The sequence below is a fragment of the Perca flavescens genome, chromosome 15 (genome assembly GCF_004354835.1).
Source record: "Perca flavescens isolate YP-PL-M2 chromosome 15, PFLA_1.0, whole genome shotgun sequence".
Classification (NCBI taxonomy): Eukaryota; Metazoa; Chordata; class Actinopteri; order Perciformes; family Percidae; genus Perca; species Perca flavescens.
In genome coordinates, this window is record NC_041345.1 from 6,857,578 (window position 1) to 6,877,855 (window position 20,278).

Consider the following 20,278-nt stretch of genomic DNA (forward strand, 5'->3'; position numbering starts at 1 on the left):
TTTTTGAAAAGCATCGGACCAGTGGTGTAGTCTACGTGATACACAGGTATACACAGTATACCCACTAAGAAATCTCCAGGATTTCCATATACCCACTTAAAAATTCCCAATGACACGTAACCATATAGTTTCATTATATTTTTGATATATTTTGAATTGTCATCTGTGTTTTTCTTCTTCACATAGGCTAAATAAAGGTATTTCACCGTAAATTGGTGCATAAAAGTGTATCAGAATACAGGAAATGAAGTCTGTGATGCTCAAAACTTCCCTGGGGGAGGACATCCAGACCCCCCCACTATGAAATGCCCTCCCCAAAAAGGGCCCATTCTGGCCCATATATATATATATATATATATATATATACATTACATACCCACTACAATTCATTAGACTGCACCACTGCATTAACCTGACTCCGCCAGATGGATTGCTTCGCATTTGCTCGAGTGGAAAACTGGAGCTCGCGAGATCAGGACGGTCTCACGAGGCTACCACTGCATCGGACTAATTAGAAAATTGTAATGAAATGAAATAATAGATGAGTAATACCAGTAGGAGGCAGTAATGCAACGCATAGGATTCCAACTGCCGTAAAACCCAAAAGAAGAAGAAGAAGAAGAAGAAGAAGAAGAAGAAGAAGAAGAAAAAAAATTAAAAAATTAAAAAAAAGAAAAAGGAGGGAGGTAGGTCGCGACATCGCGAGCTCTTTTGTTAACGTTAGCTAGATATCTTACTAGTTACTTGCTTACAAGCTATTTGATAAATAGATTGACTATTTGGAAACTAAACGCTTCAGCTAAAGGTACGCTAGCAGTAACGTTAAGAATGTTTGCAGACTGTTGTTCTGTCGAAACAAACGGCTGCTTTAGCCACTCATGTCCCCGACTGTTGTTGTCAAAACACAAGCCACCGTGTACCGTTAGCTTGTAAAATCTGAAAGTGAATTGTATTCAAGTGATGTTAGCGATGTATGTTCATTATTGTTGTCTGATGACTGCGAAAATAATGTATATGTTTTACGTGCTGAAACACAGATTAATGACAACATCTTAAATTACACACCCCACTGAATTGTGTTATGTGAATTCTCATTTAGGCATGTTTTACTTTAAAAGTGATGTTGAAAAAAAGTGTTATGTCATGTAAACGTTTGCATTGGCAGCCACTGCACTGAATTGTGAGTTGTTCTTAATCTAAATGCGTAGCTACAAGTAACACAGTCTGCGTTTTTGTTGTTGCAGCCGTTTGCAACGTTGCAAAGAAGTGTCAACTGACGATGTCAACCCCCTCACTCAGGTACATTGTCTCCCCCCCCACTCAAACAAAACTGTCTAGAAAGTTTTTACATGGGGGTGCAAAGGGGTAGCGAGAGATCTTGGTAGGGTGGCAGGGGAAGACGGTACATGGGAACCCCCATACGTAAACTGCTATGCCCTACTACGCCCCGCAACGCCCTGCTATGCCCTAAACTGCTACAACTATTATTTTTAGTCATAGTTTCATTATCTTTTTTTGTTACTATAATTACCATTATTATGAATCATAATTCTCTATATCTGTATCCATCTGTATCTAACCGGCAGCGGCCACCAAGACCCTGGATCTGTCTGATGTTTCTGCCCAAAAGGAAGTTTTTCCTCGCCACTGTTGTACCAAATGCTTGCTCTTTGGAGAATTGTTGGGTCTTTGTAACTTAAGGAGTGTGGTCTAGACCTACTCTATCTGTTAAGTGACTTGAGAAGAGTGAACTGTTGTTGTGTGTGTGTATATATAAATATTTACATATCTAACCCTATAACATATACAACAGAATGGAAGTAGCCAAAAACTCCAGTCTTTGCCGGGATGCAGGGCCACTGCCCCGTAGCAGACTCGCTGTGTGCGAGCCAGAATGTGCGAACGCTGCTCTGCACGTTTGATGCAGGGACGTAGCTAAGTATTTGAGGGGCAGGGGGCTGAGATTACATCTACAATTATTATTTACTATTAATTAATATAAAATAATTGTTTGTTTCAATGTTTTAAGAAGCCTGTGCACATAGTGGCAGTTTGTTTTTACAAGCAAAGTTTTTTGAACACCAAAGTTAGGGGGGCAGCTGGGGGGGGGGCAAGGCCCTATAGTGGGGGGTCAGCTGCCCCCCCTTGCCCCCCTGTAGATCCACCCCTGCACGCAGCCGTTTATCTTGGAGACTAACAAACAAATCAAAGCAGAGGGCTCGAGTGGACATTGGATCAGCATTTAAAAGCTGGCGTTCACTAAAACAGAACATGGATTGAAAAGTGATTCAGAAGTGGCCACCAGTCTGCTGGATGTGTGAGTTGACCTCAAATTAAACATCGTTATTGCTTGCAGAACCACTTTACGTGTTTGCAGCTTGCCAGTTTAATCTATTAAAAGGGGCTTTCACTTTATTTTTGTTTGTCCGGCATCAGCATTCCCTGCTGCTGATTTAGTTACTGGTTAGCTGCCTGTTGAGCAATTGGTTATAGCGTTAAAAAAAGTAAAAGATGGATCTGAGGGGAAAAATCGTGTGAATTTCGAAATGGATTGTGAAGGTCTTTGTCAACCCAAATTGTTTCGCAGAATTGTGTCTGTCTACAACTTTCTCAGGTTATATAATAGAGAGAGCCAGTTGCTACAAGGACCATAGTGGGCCAATTGATAACACTCTATTGGACCTACTGAATATAAAATTAAGCGCTTCCTATACTATTATTTATTTATATGAATTCTACTGTATATTTATTGCTAGGTTTGTAATTTTGTATGCACTATGTACCTTCCATTTGTGTCCTGAATAAAGTTGTTGTTATTATTATTATTATTATTATTATTATTATTATTATTATTATTATTATTATTATATCAGCCAGCCACGAGAGGCCGATCGAGATGTTTTGGCTTCACTTTTGGGGAGCTGTATTGCGCATGCCGCCCGTCGAGCATACCTTGCAGCGGAGGCCTGTGAAAAACCTTCCTGATTGATGTGGCAGTTCAGAGTAAAATAGTATTTTACAAGAGAGCAGACGGGCAAAACGAAAATAAAATGTCTAGAGCAGAAGGCGTAGAGCGTTGACGCAAACCCACAGCTAGGACATGCACTCTATTCAGGTGAAGAAGAACCTTCAATCCTATTTTGATGAAAAGATTTCTAAGCATGAAAGTAGCACAACATGGAGGTTAAAGCAAAACTATTGGTTGTTTTAAATGTAAAAGTGCAATACAAATAGTTTTGTCCCTAAAAATCATGTCTATCAATAATAGTAATAAATAATCGTGATTATCATTTAGTTAACCAGAATTGCGCAGCCCTCACCCTTGCATTATTATACAATCTAAAAATAGACCTATAGGCTATCCGTCTTAATAAAGCCATAAGTAACATGCACTTATTATTAATCTTTGTTTTATGTTTGTTGGTCTTTTTTACTGCTTATAATGGTTGTTGCTCATGCACATTTTTCATCTTTGTACTCCGTGCTTGTACAACCTTATGAAATGCGTTCTGCAATGCTTTTGCAAATTGACTCCTCTTCGTGCACTTTGTGGTGTTTTCTGACAGATTGCTGTTTTCTTCTTGCATGCTATACTGCACTGGCTACTCTTGTTTTCACATCACATTTTGCCATTTCTCTTTTACAGTGGGTTTCACAAAGTGTATTTATATGAAGTTTTTAAGGTATATTAGTTATGTATTGTATTGTTTGTATAGTTAGGTGTAAACGTGCTGTGCTGTTATTGATAAACTCAGGAGCAGCTTGATTTGGGAGACATTGTTGACTTACACAGAAGCATTTGATGAAATCTAAATCAAAGAGAATTAGGATCAAGCCACAATTTAGTTTCATGAAGTGCCATCCCAACTCTGAAATTCCTGTCTTCCTAAAGGTGTATATTGAAGGTGTAAAATTGTGACCGTTGACCGGTTCTGGTCTGGCCCAAAAAGGCCAGACGTAATCTGACTCCAATTTTAAGTATAGAAAAACCTATAACCTAGAGATTGGCATGGTTTTATGTCGGTTAGCCTAATAGCTGGTTTGATTTGCATTGAGAGATGATTTTATGGCAAGTACCCCATGCCAATCTCTAGGTATGGTGAAGGGTATGTGATGATGTGGGGGGTGGTAATTTAATTCCAAAGGCCAAGGGAACTTTATCAGGATGCATAGTGTCCTGGATTCATGAAATAACTAAAAAATAAAAATCTGCCTGCCTATATGGGAATTTAACGTAGGGGTGTCTATACCCCTGTATTTTAAGGAAGAACATTTATTTATTTACAATACATTATTCATTCACAAAAAAATTGGTGTCCTTAAAGATCGGATTTTTCCTGATTTTTTTTTTTTATTCCTCTTTTTAGTCAACTTTAGCAGGGGTTCCTATAATCATGAGCAGCACTGTATGTGTTGTGGAAGAAAAAGTTCTCTCAGTTGCAGTTCAGAGGCAGGTTCAGATGAATTTTAGAAACTCACAAGTAGCTGTAGGATTCTCAGGGTTTTATACGATGTTACAGGAAACAACAGAATAAACAAAAGCTGAGAAGACATTCAGTCACAAGTTTGCCTGAGTAGATTTGCATAGACTCAATACTGTCTGCTTCGACTAATAAAAAGTGCTTTGAGTAGGAAAGGTGCGAGTTTCTGTCGGAGCCAACCTAGGCTCTAAACAAAAGGTCTCACTCACAGTGATCAAGCAAACGCTTTGTTTTAACACTAAACTTAAAGCAAAGGCAGACATGCTTAAAGCAACACCAAAGATTCCGTGAAGGCACTGGTGGGTGAGGAGGGAGACCTTCTATTCAATTCTGAGTGGGACAGGGAGCCAGTGAAGAGATTTCAGGATGGGGGTGATGTGCTCATGCTTGCGCACCCTCATCAGGATCCTGGCAGCGCTGTTCTGGATGTCTTTGTTAAACCATTTGCATCCAAACTGCTGTTTTTAGTATTTCTGTTTTTCATGTGTTAATCACGAAAAGCTGAGTGACCTTGCAAAAAGCACAGGATGTATCCCTGAGGGCAGAGAGGGTTTAGCCAGAATGTGGAGGAGAGGCCGGGCCTGACCAGAGATAAGAAGAAAAGCTACTGATTGCATGAACCAAATAACTAACTTGACTCCCAACTCCTTTTAACAAAGACACTGTTGTGAACAATCTTCAGTCACTCTCTGTACTATGCTGTGAGTGATGTAAGCTGATTCTATACTTGGTAGTAAAAACGATCTTTGAGAGAACTCCAGTGATTTTGTCCGATCCAGTACAGTATCCAAATTCCAAACACTTTATCACTACTTTGACATGAGGGGTAGATGTGGCTCTGTATGGCTTGTTTTAGAGATGGTCCCAGAGCAAGAAGACAAATGGCTGCGTTGGGTGTAACATCTGCTATGTTGCCAGATATGACAGAAAGTGTTCTAATGCAAAGAGATGATTCATGCTTGTTTTGCTCTGTGACATGTTTCCATGCAGAATGAAGAGGTTGCCGTCAAGGCCAGCGTCCTCTGGAGCCAGTGAGAAGAAGATTAAATTCTCCCAACCTCAAGTAAGAGACAAATATTGTGCAACTATTAAATATTATTTTTTTTTATTTTTACTTCTGCAAATGCATACTGTATAAGTATCTATGATCTGCAGTTACCAAATGCAGCTCTTCAATATGCCTGCATGTGTGTTTGAAGAGTTCATTAGCAAAAATGGATCAAAGACATTTCTTAAAATCAATAACAGGGTTTCAGCGGGGTCTTCAAAGAGCTAAAATTTCAAAATTACATTCTTACATTCGCTGACGAATTGTCTTCTAGGTTTTAAATTACTTTAAACTGATTTTCATTTTCCTACGTCTATGCAACGCTACCTCTAATGCTCTTTTTTAAAAATAATTATTCCGTGGTGTTGTAGTTCTATCTTTCGATAGTCCAAATATAATTTCGCTGTATTATGGCTACAATTGAGACCAACATGTTACTCATATTGCAGCCAATCAACTTTTGTGTTATTTGCGCGAGTCTCTTTCAGATTGCACCACAGACATAAAACAAATGTTATTCTTTGGCTATGGGGAAGTGCAAGTTTAGCAAATCTTGGCTTTGAAAAAAAAACAATATAGGACTTAGTTGATGTTGAGTTGAATTTAAGATCTTAAATTTCATTCATAATGGCCTTGAAAAAGTCTTACTGTAAAACGGTGAAACTCTGCATAAACCAACACTAGTTTGATTTTTCCTTTTGAGTGTACAATAAAACATGATTTAGAGAAATGAAGTGTGTGTGTGTGTGTGTGTGTGTGTGTGTGTGTGTGTGTGTGTGTGTGTGTGTGTGTGTGTGTGTGTGTGTGTGTGTGTGTGTGTGTGTGTGTGTGTGTGTGTGTGTGTGTGTCTTTCAGGTGCAGACACTGATCGAGCAGGAGGTTTACGCTGCATTCAAAAAGAATGAAACCAAGCTGCAGGGTTTAATCAAACAGCTGGATCCTCCAGTGGACTATGAAAGCGCCATCCAAAAACTGGAGGTTGGTGGAAGCGTTGGTCACATTTCAACTAATTCTGCATGGAATTGACAAGCTTTCAACCACAAATGTCAGTTAGTAGTGGGTGTCCAATACTTTAAAAAGTACAAATTTCTTCTTGTATGTGCACATTTGACATATTCACCACCTTTCTTTGTTCCTTCTTTTTTTGTCTTTTCTTACATACTTTTTGCATTCCCTAATTTCATCAAGCAGTCTCTTGCCTTTTTTTTTCTGACCCTTTCTAAATGTGTACGCCCTCATGCTTCTGACTGGCTAGTAGTCCTTACCTAGCTACTGTGCATGTGCGACTCCCAACAAAGATGGTACAGAAGTCCGATGCCTCTCTCTGTAGCTAAAGCAGAGAGCTCAACACACAGGGTGAAAAGAGGAGCTGCAGCAGTGTGCAGTACAACAAAAACCTTTATTTTTTACAATTAAACCATGTAAACTTATTCTGATATAACCTCTAAATACAACTATGAACCTGAAAATGGGCATAATATAGGCACTTTAAGCAGCCATTCTTCTCCTGTCTAGCTTCATCTGTTGTTGATTGTTCTTCATCAGTTTTTTACCCATTAGATTAAAATCCTGTTGAATTGTCCACCGATGCTTACCATCGTAACATTCACCTTTTTTTTATTCATGTTTTTGTCAATCTGCCATTTCTTAGCTCCTTAAAACAAAAGAACCAAAGCAACCAATAACTTGTTGTGGATAAGGAATGCCTTAAACCAAATGAATCCTTACAGAATGGTCCTCTCTTCCTCAGGCTCGGATTAACACGGTAACCAAGAGAGCAGAAGCAGCTATATCCTACATGACAAAGACACAGGAAGTGGTACGATGCAGACGTAACACTCATACAAATGGCCTATGGACTGACATGCGTGGTCAGCGTGAAAGCAGTTTAAAAAAAAAAAAAAAATGTTTTAGTAAATATACTTCTTCTATATTATTCTTAATATAATGACCTGTTTGTCTGATGGTAAGCAAAAGTAGGAAATGTGATGATAGGTACAAAAAATAATTCTGTCCAGTTTGAAATGTAAACTAGGGATGCACCGAATCCAGATTTTTGAGGTTCGGCCGAATACCGAATCCACTGGTTAAGATTCTGCTGAAACCGAATACCGAATCCTACTCCCATCTTCAGTCCATTAACACAATAAACACAATAAACACATTAATTAAGTTAACAACGTCCACACCAGTGTCTGGCTAACACCAGTTCTTAGCTGTGACTGTCCTTCCTTTGCCATACCTGAAGTTGCTGCATTTTGGCTGCTGTCTAGATTCCTTCATGCACAACTCGTATTCTTTCGGATGTTTCATAAGCAGATGTTTTAAAAGCGGCGATGTTGTGCGTTGTTTAGGGTTTGCCATCACTAGACAAATCGGCATTGCAAATTGAGCATGTACCTGGACTTGAATGGCCTTCTTTTGACTGAAAGTAGAGCTGGGCAATATATCAATATTATATCGATATCGTGCTATGAGACTAGATATCGTCTTAGATTTTGGATATTGTAATATGACATAAGTGTCTCCTGGCTGTAAAGGCTGCATTACAGTAGTGTGATACAAGTGATGTCATTTTCTGACCTTACCAGACTGTTGTAACTGTTCTGTTATTTGCCTTTACCCACGTAGTCATTATTTCCATATTTTGCACCAATAGTCAACACTAAAATATCGTTTTGGTATCGATATCGAGGTATTTGGTGCTGATTTTTCTCCATATCGCCCAGCCCTAACTGAAAGTACTGCCGAACAAGACTTATTCTGCCCACGAGTTCCATTTTCACTTTCTCACAGCCTACTGCATTGAACGGTCAACCCACATAAACACCTTCCCATAAACCCCGACGCGTCATTACGTCGACCAGCGTTTGGTTGGGTTGGGTTGGGTTTGGTTGGGTTTGGTGGAAAGAAAATTCTACGGTTAGGCAGAAACCGAACCCCGTCCAAAAAGCCCAATATTCGTCCGAATCCGAACCTCAATCCTGGATTCGGTGCATCCCTGATGTAAACACCTCAGATGTTTGCCTTTCAGAGCCCACTGCCATCTCTTTTTAATCTCAAGATCATCAGGTATGTAGAACCTGGTTTAGTTGCATTAGTCCTCAGTGAAAGTCATGATGGTCCCGATGTGAATTTGCACCTTGGATTTATTTGCATTCTGAGTCAAGATTTGATTTGATGTCCCAACTCTACAGTGCAGACTCTGAGGATGAAACCATGGAAACCAAGTCACAGAGTAAGAGCCCAACGTGTGTGTGTGTGTGTGGGGGGGTCGCATGGCTATTCATTCTACGCATTTTTTTTTTTTTTTTTTTTCAGCTGACAGAAAGAGCATGGGCAACAGCAGAGAGCTCTTAAAAATTATGGTAAATATGCAGTTATTTGTCTTGTAATAAACGGTTTCATCAGCAAAAAAAAAAGATCACTGTTAATTGTAGTTTGGGCAATAGTTGTTGAGTTGAGGCAATGACATTGTGGCTTACCGTGTCTAAAAAATGGTGTAAACGGTGAGATTTAAGTTGATCGATCCTTTCTGCCCAGGAAACCACAAGTAAGGCACTAAAGAAGATGCATGCAGATAATGAAGGTAAGATGGTTATATATACGTTTGCTTATTATTTTGCCATGCAGTGAGAAAAAACTGACCCCATAAGCTTTTATAATGATCCAAATAATTAATGAGTCAGTGAGTACATGAATTAATAGCCACTTCTTTTTTTCCACTCTTCCCTGTCCCTTCTTCTGTTACTTGTCATTGCACATGATCCGTGTTAAGATTTGAAGGCTGCCATAGCAGATTTCAGTGAGGAAGAGCCGCCTCCGGTTCTTACTCCCTATGGCTCTCCTGAGTGTAAGGTAGGAGGCTTCGTTATCTGATCTCCTTTTCTAAACATGACACTTATGCATATGTTATGTGTAGCTAATGACAAGCTACTCAAGCATATGGAAAAAATAATTTAGTTTCCTACATAATCTAATCATTTTTTTTTTTTGAGTTTATTCTTGTGTATTTTGTGCCATGCCTTTTATCTACTCACAATGTTATTTTGTGTAATTCAGGGACTCGCCAAGTTAATAAAGCAAGAACCAGACGTTGAGCACATGAAGAAAGAGCCAGAAGATAAGCAGGAGGAAAGGAACAGTGTTGAGTCCGAGCAGTGTAAGGAACCAAAGGCTAAGAGGATAAAAGAAGAATGTCTCTCTCCTCCTGGCCCTAGTAACTATCCCAAGCACACAGACTTTGAGCAGGTAACACACACACACACACACACACACACACACACACACACCAGTGTTTCCCACACATAGACTATTGTGTGGCGGTGCGCCTCACTATACATTTCTTTTTTAAATGCTATTTAAAACGCGTTCTTCTGCATTTCCTTTCCCTGCTCTCCTCCGTCTCTCGCTCACATGCACAGCTCCTCCCACCCTGCGGTGTTTGGTCTTTTTTAAGCCCCCAACGTTGCCTTTCAGGTTATGTTTAAGGTTACGGTGAGGGTTAGCTGCCTGTAAGGCGACGTTGGAGGCTAAAAACACCATCGAGCCCACTTTGCACTCAGCGTCTGTCTCCATAAAGGACAGAAGACGGCTGGCGAAATTTACAAGTTCACGAAAGGTTGGTGTCTATCTCGTGAACACCTTTTATACAATCACACATTGATTGACTGGAAAAGGCACGTGTTGAGGATGAGGACCAGCCTGAACCGGAGGTATGAGTCTGAATCGGAGCAGAACAGTCCAACCAGCGTAATTAGTTATGTTATTTATTTGTTTACAATATTTTCAGGCTTCAACCAGTGAAAGACGGGGGAGAGAAATACATAGATTTATTAGGCATTGAAGTAGGAGAGGGGGACAGCATCCAACTGCGTGTCCTCCTCAGTTTTTGATCCCCCCGCCACAAATTGCTTCCTAATCTGTGGGAAACACTGGACACACTCAACACGAAGCCACAGTAGTAATTCACTTGACTGTTTGCTGTCTGTTAAATCCCTCTTCCTCCCCCTTCTCTGACCCTAAGGACCGGCCCTCGTATCCTCCTCTTCCCTCCACCCCCTTCCCCTCCATCCATGAGCATGGAAGCGGCGTTGTACAACATCCCCCAGAAACTAGTAGTACGTGTGGCTCTCATCAGGCACCCCCCTGGCCTCTCGGTGCTCTGGAATGTGGAGGAGGAAGACCCCTCTGCGCCGCCCATGGATAGTTATAGGTGAGAAACAGCAGAGGGCGGGAGATTTGTGTAGAGAAGGCAGGTTTCTGCCCTGCTACCCTCTGGATAGAATCACCCCTCTGAATCTTCAACAATAATTGAGTAATTTACCTTTTTAAGTGACTGCGTCTTTCAAATAAATGTTGCCGCTTACCCACTGCCAGTACCGGCTCGGCTCGACTCGGCCGCGGTGCGAGGTGTGTGAGGCGAGCGTGACTGGTCGTCATAATGTAAAGCTATAATTTTTACGCATTAAGCTATACCTAAAGCAACACACGCACCCAGAACGTTGGTTGGTGTGTTGTTTTTGTTTTTATTCTCAGCTGTTGCCACAGCCAGAAGACACATATTCAAATGAAGCTGGAGGCAGCAAAAAAACAAACACCGCTGGCTAAACTATTTAAAAATGGCGGGTTTGTTCAGGACACCCCCGCCTGCATGGATGTATTAAGAGGTCGCTAGCAATGATGACGCAGTGATTAGTGACCATTCTCTCCGACCAATCAGTAGCCTGCAGGTTTTCACGTCACTTTTTGGTATCGCCTCAGCTCGCTTGGAACCTCGACGGAGGTGATACTAAAAAAAAGTACCTGTTGGCAGGTACCAGGCACTTTTTTCATAACGGAAAACCAAAAAAGGCGAGTCGAGGCGAGTCAAGCAAAAAAAACACCATTTGTCCCATTTTTCCCATGGCCCTTTTCAAATGCAGCTGTAAAAGTCATCTTCATAATGACTTGTTCAAATTAGGGCTGTCAATCGATTAAGATATTTAATTGCATGATTGTCCATAGTGATAGTTTTTTTTATTTTTTTTATATCTGTTCTAAATGTAATTTTTCAAAGTATTTTTTTTTTCAAGTTTTTCATGCTCAAGTGGTATTTGAGACTCGGCGTACTCCGGTGGTAACTGTATTCATGTCGACAGTACACGCAGATAACGTCTTGTTGAGAGAACCATCATGAAGGACGTTGAAACTAAATTGCCATTCTAAAGACCCTTGTCTTTATCCGTTTCTAGGAATATGTTTGAATTAGGGCCGGGACTCGATTAAAAAAAATAATCTAATTAATTAGAGGCTTTGTAATTAATTAATCGAAATTAATCGCATTTTAATTGCATAAATATTTGACCTGAGAACAGTGAGAAGTAATTTTTTTCACATGGATTTTTAGTATACCATTGAATAATGACTGAATACATAAGCTTAAGCAACAAAATATTGTTTATTTTTGTTCAACCAAGTCCAGCAGACCAGTGCAATTTTTGCACATTAAGTGTAGCAATAGCATATTTAGAAATATAGTACATTTCAGAAATTCAGGTAGCCTATAGGTAGGTAGACCTTCTGTAAACTGTTTTTTTTAAGTAAAACAGAATACCAATAGTTACCCTGGTCCTTAAACCAGTCATCTGGTGGAGTGTGGGTTGGGTGTGGGTCCTTGTACTCGGAGTCGGGCTAACGTCGACGCTAGCTGCTAAATGTTTTGCGTCGAGGTGATACTTGAGGCTCGATGTGCTGCGGTGATATGCGAATTCCTTGTTGCATAGCATGCACACAACCATGCTCTTATCGACGCCTCCATCCGTTCGTTTTTTATAACAAAATGTCCCATCCGCGGGGCCTAGCAAAGCGGTCTTGTCCGCTTCTTCGTTCATGTTCACTGTGGTTTGTTGTTGTCTGAAGCATTGACATATATAAAAGGTCTGAAGTCATGAACGCTAGTTGGTGCTCCAGTATAATCGGTCCGCCGAAACTCATCCAGTGAGAAACGTCCCGCGGTGCAAAAATAAGTGTGATTAAAATGCGTAAAAAATGTTTAACGTGTTATTTTTTTTGTTAATTAACGCGTTAAAGTCTGTAATTAATTAATTAATCTTAATTAACGCGTTAAAGTCCCGGCCCTAGTTTGAATATATTTTGTGTGTTTTCCTGATGGTTTGAAAAAGTTGCAAAATTAGTCGCTAGTCGCTTTTTTTTTTTTTTTTTTTTTTAGAAATACTTGCTTACCAGGGGCGATTCTACGATCAGACCTTTAGGGGGGGGCTCAGCTGCTAATGAGAACGTGACATGGATACAGTGCCTTGCAAACATATTAACTCCCCCTGCTAAATCAGTAATTTCACTGGATAACATTGAATATATTTATTTATCATTATTTTAACAGAGGATAATTGCAAAATATTGAACATATGAAAAAACTACAAAAGTCCTTTTTTTTTTATGGACTAAGAAGAATTAAATATTACCGGTTCTGGTCTGGCCCCAAAGGCCAGAGTCTCTCGGACTCCAATTTGGTCACCTGAAATACTGCTCCTTTAAAGGTGCCCTGCCATACAAAACCGTTTTTACTTGCATTTTTTTTTTTAAATATGTCAGGTCCATACAGTATGTGTTTGTGTTATGTCGTAAATACGAAAAGGAACTGCTGCCTCCTCTGTCAGCTCTAGTCACTGGAAAGAAATAAGCAGAGAAATCAGGCCAATTACAAAAGCTGGTCATTCTGACATCATATTGCCTGAGCTCATTACTGTTCATGAGCTCACCCAGTTAGGCTGGGTAAAGGATGCTGACAGCCAGGCTCTCATTGGCTAGCTGTTAGCCAATCAGATTCAAACAGCTTAGCTTGTTGAATATTAATGAGAACTGGCAGAAATCGAGCTGAGTCTTCCTGTAGGCTTTCTATACCACGCTAGAATGGCTTGAAACAAGGTAACCAAGGCATTTTTTCTACAAAAAAATTTTAGTCCATGGTAGAACTTTGGACATTACCACAAAGTAATGAAATATGTGTGGCAGGGCACCTTTTAAGTTTCATGTTCGTTGAATGGTAGACCAGAAAATCAATACACGGGATTCGTTCAGTAAGTCAATAACAAACTTTAGTAAATGATATTGCAAACTAACCTTTTAAGGACACCAATTTTCTTTGTGAATGAATAATGTATCGTAAATAAATAAATGTTCTTCCTTAAAATACAGTTATTTCATGGATCCAGGATACAATGCATCCTGATAAAGTTTCCTTGGCCTTTGGAATTAAAATAGCCCCACGTCATCACATACCCTTCACCATACCTAGAGATTGGTATGGTTTTATTTCAGTTAGCCTAATAGCTGGTTTGATTTGCATTGAGAGATGATTTTATGGAAAGTACCCCATGCCAATCTCTAGGTAACAGCCACCGAGACAAGCAAGCCAGTTTTTTTTTTTTTTTTTTTTAAGTTGCTTTTTTTACACATTCTTGTTTTTTTTTTTCTCTCTCTCTGTCCCTGCTGCAGCGTCTTCATGACAATGGAGAAGGTTAAGGGTAGCAACGTCTTCCCAGATTGGCGGACTGCTGGTGAGGTGAGGGCCATCCCTCTGCCCACGTGTGTGTTGATCACCAAGTACAAGCCCGGGCACAAGATGTGTGTCGCTGTGGTGGGCAAAGACAAGTTTGGCCGGTACGGACCTTACAGTAAAGTTATAACTGCAGTCGTACCCGATACATTGGGAGAAGGATTTGGAGTCAAGGTAGAGGCAGCCCAAGCAGCGTTGGGAAGATAAGGACTTTTTTTGGTTGTTTTTTTTTAAAGTCAATTTAAAAAAATGTTATGTACGCAGTTGTACATGTTAAGAAACAAAACCGAAGTGTGTTAATAGAAAGTAGAACTAGAATACTGCCGCCCTTCAGTAATGATTACGGTACCAATGGACCTTGTTTAAGGAAGTTCTTTCTCTGTTGGGTTGTCTGCCACTTATTTAGAAGTAGGTTAAGCCATGAATAAACATGCGTTGTCCTTGTCACTTTGACGAAATTGTGAGTTCACAAACATGTAGTAATGTATAACAAAATGATACATTTTAAATAGGTTTTTTTGTAATGAGCTTATAAAGTTGACAATGTTTAAATGTATGCTCTCCAATTTTTTTTTTATTTATAAAGTAAAAGTCTTAAACATTGAATGTGTTAAAGTTTCTTGCCTATCTTATTTTGAAATAATGAATTGAATACTTTGGATTATTTGGCTGCTGGTCAGACTAAAAGCCCTGTCCAAAACCAGCCTACTGTATAAGATGTCATGGTGAATGCTAATGTTTTTACCCAGTGAGTTTTAGTTACAATTTTACATTAAGTCCAGTGGCAATAACTGTCATAGTAATAAATTTGCCGATGTCAGTGTTCATACCATAATTCTCATAATCTCTAATAATAGGTTGTAAATATGAAGCTTATTTTTCTGCTGAAATCTGATTCTGTTTAGATGCAACCATTGAACCGATGATTTGTGACCCTAAACTGTAACAATTATGGACGTAAGCATGGCACTGCCTTTTGAATTTGCCACCCTTGTGCCAAACTACAGTATATTCTTTACAAAGAATGCAGTGCTTATTTACACACTATGATGGTGGTCTTACTTGCTGCTCCACATTTTTCCTCCTGCGTGATGGACTTCTGATTTCTTGCCAGCTGGCAGCAGTCAACCGTCACCTCACTCTCTTGCTCTGCCTCGAGGTATGTGTAAGTGAAGAAGACAGGGCACGATCCCTATCAGTCACAATAGAGACTTAGAATACTCACTCAAAACTGGGGAGATTTGTGAGCCATGCAGACCTGGCTGTACCTTTTTAAAGGGCCATTTCACCGAAATAACACGTAGTGGTATCCAGCCTTACGTCTGCCAGTTTTTCTGCAAGACATACCTCTAAATAATGTTGATTAGCATACAGTCAGCATAATAGAAGCTATTTTGCTTGGATTAATTTCTCATTTTGTGTACTTTTTTAAAATTTTATGGTAATTTATTTTTCAATATATTTGATCCTTTTTTAAATGTTCCTACAAAGGCAGGTGTGGGCCTCCGTTGTGGCCGTTCATGTGCTGAGCTGCCTGTACTATTCAAGGGGGTAAGCCTCTCTTCAGAGCTCGAACCTCCTATGGCGCCATTTTGATGCTACCAAACGATCACCCGCCGTTAGCGTCCCATTGACTGCCATTCATTTTGATGTCACTTTGACAGCGAATAACTTTACATCTGAAGCATTTTAAAGCTCTATTTGTCCATTGTTTATTTCTAAAGAAACACAACAATGTATAAAAGGCTCCATTACCTTGTATCTCACGTTATGGCTCCGTAGCAGACATTTAAGGCAGTTTCGACTTGCATTAGCTGTTTAAGTTTAATTACTAACGTTAACTAGCATTTTAGTTAGCAATAATTAGCCTGTGTCCATGTTATCTCCTTACATATACCTACACTCTCCATCTCTGTAAGATTGGGAATGAATGAGATTTCTCTTGGCACAGCTACCAGAAGACTTCCAACTTTCAGACAAGTTGCTCACGTCACATCTACGTTGTCTCTCTCAGTTGAAGGCTGCGCAGTAACGCTAGCGCTCTCCGGAAAAGTGCTTCTAATATCGTTCATTGGTCTCCGTCCAGAGCAACGGCACCTGTTGGTCCAGTTTATATACTGTCTATGGTACTATTGGCACAAGTTGCTCTTGTAGTTCCTGTCTGGAGCAGATAACCAATCATAGCAGGTCGGCTTAGAGTTGCGTAATACTTAGCCGAGAGTAGAAAAAAAACTGTTGAAACTGGAGCGTTCAGAACAGTTGGAAATCTGAATGTTTTAGCTCACAGGGATTTCTCTAAAATGCTTTACCTCATTATTGTTTTACATAAAAATCCGACATTGTAACATTGTAGACATGACAGAAAATATGGGAAAGCATAATATGCCCCCTTTAAATGACTATTGACACAACTAAGGACTATTTTTTTTTTTGGGACAGTTTTTTTTTTTTTTTTCATTTTGTAAATGTGATGCAAAACTAAAATATATAATTGACTGACTGCATATGTGGTTATTACACTCAATACTTGAGGTGTACTTACCCGGGAGTGGGTGACATAGACAAAGAAGGTCTGCTGGTGTGCTTGGGCTGTTGGTCAGGCACAGTTTGATATTCTGCTGTGTATGAAGAAGTGGGAGTGCAACTGTAAAGGGAGTCGTTAGACCCACATCGAATGCCTGCTCCCAGCATCAGCAATAGTCTGTGTGTGTCTCTCCTCAACCAGCAGTATCCAGTGGGGAAGCACAGCAGAGTGATGAGCCTCCTAAGACCACTTAAAAAGAAAAACCCACAATCACACCGACACACACATACAGGCACACACAGTGCCCTAATTAGAGCTGACAGCAGAGGAGGGAGAGCTTATGAAATGAGGGCGAGTATAAAATAAAAAAAAAAAAGATGTGCAGAGAAGCCTGATAGAAAAAGCAGAGGTGGAGCAGAGACAGTGATTAGGGAGCAAATGAGGTCTTTAAAGTTTTAAAGTGAAGTGTTGGCACAATGGTGACCTGCTTCCTCAGACCCTTCCCTCCTAAAATTGAGAGCCGCAGTCAGGAGAAACTCAAGTATGCAAATACATAACAGGCTGTCTACTCATTTCTATTATTATTGCAAGATTAATTTGCAAGATTCTTGTGTGTGGTGGAAATCTGAACTGAAACACTTTTAAATGAAGAGATTTTAAGACATCAGTGCGTAACTTTTAATGAATGTCTGTTACATTCAAGCCATTGCCAAATGAGTTGATTAGAAAGCTTATTAAGGCTATCAACTCCACACAACTCTCTCTGGATTTCTCAGTATGGCTACGTTCAGAAGATTGTGTCTTCCGCGCGCAGAAAATCGAGCTAATCGAAGTTAATTATCTTCTGAAGAGTCCATGTTTTTTAAATCCTCCGCATCCTCCTTGGCTACTAGCAACTGCGTGGAGGAGAGGTGGGGGGTGGTGCACGATCACCGACGGATGTGCCGACAGTTTTGTCGTCATTACTTAGAATTCCTCATGGGGGCAACAGAAACTAAGCACTGTAGCTTTATACATGCAAGTATGGAGCCAAAGTCCATTGCAGTGAACGCAGCACAGCAACAGGAGTTTCAACTGACATTCAGTATAGGCCTACAAACCCAGTTTATATATCATTGTAAAATCGTCTGTATAGTTCGATTCTACAATGAATAGATAACTTGTTCACAGCAAATAGCATCAATAATACTCACCAAAGTATATCCCCCTTATATGGTGAACAATATGCTTTTCATACATTTGAAGCTCGTCAGGCCATATGAAAAGGTCAACAATATGTCTTTGTTGGCAGATTGAGCTAATTTGTGTCAAAAGTCACTGTTTGTACCAAACAGGACTTTCCCTATTACTTAACACATCACTGAAGTGCCACGTCACAAGTTCATTCAGAGTACAACCAAATACACAAAGACAGAAATTCAAAAGTTATATCCGCACATAAGTTTCATCGAGTACATGCATTAGTTATTTTTCCATTTCGAAGTGCATGGCAATATTTATGATGTCCCTCTATTTCCCATCAGTGTGGATCAAAATGAAGAATGCTGGTTTGACCTGAAGCTACTGACACAGTGCAAACATATTATTTTTAATGAAATGCTAAAGCTGTGATGTCGACAAAAAATGCATTTTTTTTTATGCTTTTTTGGTCTATCAAGACCCGTGGTGAGTCTGAGTCCGTGGTGAATAACAATTGGTGTTCCATTGTGCTTTGCACAGCAGGCCCACTAAATCAAGTCAATCTGGGAAATAAATCCTAACATTTACCAACTGAAACAACGGGAGCCAGAAGGTACATCAAGCAGACTACATTTCACACTGGTACGATGAGGATTTGTCTATTGAATTCTTCCCACACTGTATGACTCAACCTCCATAAAAAAAGATCCGGTCTGCATTCCTTCTTAAAGTTGTCTCCTCCATAATCTTTCTGTATCTGCTTTAACTTTTTTTTTTAACTGACAAGCCAGAATTTGTTCATCAGTAAGTTTACTGCTTGAATGTGGTCATTTGGTCAGGTCAGCTAACTAAAAAATAATAATACAAATATTACAGTGGCACATTCAGGCCATATATGAATTCAATTTTTATCTCCTAAAATCAATTTGTTTTGTTTGCACCTTTGATATTTGGTTGAAATGTTAAGTAAAAGCATTGACGCAGAGAAAGACACTCTTCTGTCCTGCCTCTTGAATATCAGTCCTTTTTTAATCTGTTTGTATAGGAACATCTGTGTGTGTGTGTGTGTATATATATATATATATATATATATATATATATATATATATATATATATATATATATATATATATGTGGATGTGGATGTGCATGCGTGTGTGCGTGCGTGCTGACCCTGACTGAATGTCAAAGATAAAGAGGAACGGTTACTTATGTGTGAAAGTGGCAATAGACCTACAGATATAAGCATAGAAAAAAAATATATATACCACTGGTCACAGGAGACAGAATTTGTCAATTTGACAATTATTGAGAATAACAATGTGCTACCTGAACAGCAAGCATGTGATTGAAAGTTTGAAATCCACAAGTCTCTAGTGTAATCTTGATGGAGGGAATTAACCTTAACACTGTAAAAAAACAAAAAAACAATCATACAGGATAAAAAAGATCCTAGATTAGCGTCAATAACCAGAAATAAATGTTAGGGTATTCGATAATATTGTCAGATACACTGAAATTTGGACTTTTTCAGCTGAAAGCTGACCCCCATCCACGCATACAGTAATCTGCTAGCTCTTACTAGTAATATTTCCTATAAATAAGATTGTATTTTTCTTTAAATGTGTTGGTGCTTGAGCTTAGGTGGGGCAAATGTGTGTGTGTGTGTGTGTGTGTGTGTGTGTGTGTGTGTGGGTGAGTTTGACCACATTAAAGCAGTTTGTGGAGCCCCTGTCAGCTCTGTGACCCACATGGGGATTGTCCCCTCTGCTGTTTGTTTTTACACCTTCTGTTTCCCCCCCCCGGCTCCTTTCAGTTGTCAGCAGAGTAGGAGCCGTGTTAGCGTTACTCACTCCGGGTAGCACTGACACACACACACACACACACACACACACACACACACACACACACACACACACACACACACACACACACACGTCAACACTCTGAGATAACCGTTTGCCATATTTGGAAAGACTTAAACACACACTCAATTACCCGCTATTAAATGTGCACACAGTGACGCAAAGAATAGTTTGACAGTCTTTGTGCTAAGCTAAGCTAACCAGCTGCGAGCTCCAGCTATATACTGTACCGTATTTACCATTCAGACAGTAGTGGTATCAATCTTCTGATCTAACTCTCGGCCAGAAATCAAAGGTAACTGGCTGGTTGAAAGGCCACGCCCCTTAGTGTGTGGTCCAACCAATGAGCTTGTTTTCCTAATTACCTGCAGAGGATAAATGTTTCGCTCTTCCCTCCCGTTGCTGTGAGCTTCCCGTTCAGGTGATCAGGCCGGTGTTCCAGTTCTCCTTGTGGTCCAGTGTTGTGTTTGTGACCAACTGCCACTTTGCTCGTTTGAAAGCCATAATGTCTCTCTCTCTCTCATGGGTGGGCCAAATTCTCTGGGCAGGCAAAGCAGAGAAAGGGGAGGTAACCTTGCTCCTTATGACCTCATAAGGAGAAGATTTCAGATTGGCCCATCTGAG

The 20,278-nt window shown here is 39.9% G+C and overlaps 1 protein-coding gene across 1 annotated transcript; it reads left to right on the forward strand.

Annotated features, from left to right (window-relative positions):
- The first annotated feature begins 663 nt into the window (after window positions 1-663).
- On the forward strand, window positions 664-14,692 carry atf7ip2 (activating transcription factor 7 interacting protein 2). Its single transcript, XM_028600034.1, has 13 exons — window positions 664-686; window positions 1,245-1,299; window positions 5,472-5,544; window positions 6,385-6,507; window positions 7,280-7,348; window positions 8,564-8,601; window positions 8,727-8,767; window positions 8,851-8,897; window positions 9,073-9,118; window positions 9,308-9,387; window positions 9,592-9,780; window positions 10,556-10,744; window positions 14,026-14,692. The coding sequence occupies exons 2-12, from the start codon at window positions 1,280-1,282 to the stop codon at window positions 10,736-10,738; spliced, it is 909 nt and encodes a 302-aa protein (XP_028455835.1). The 5' UTR covers window positions 664-686; window positions 1,245-1,279; the 3' UTR covers window positions 10,739-10,744; window positions 14,026-14,692.
- Window positions 14,693-20,278: the final 5,586 nt, after the last annotated feature.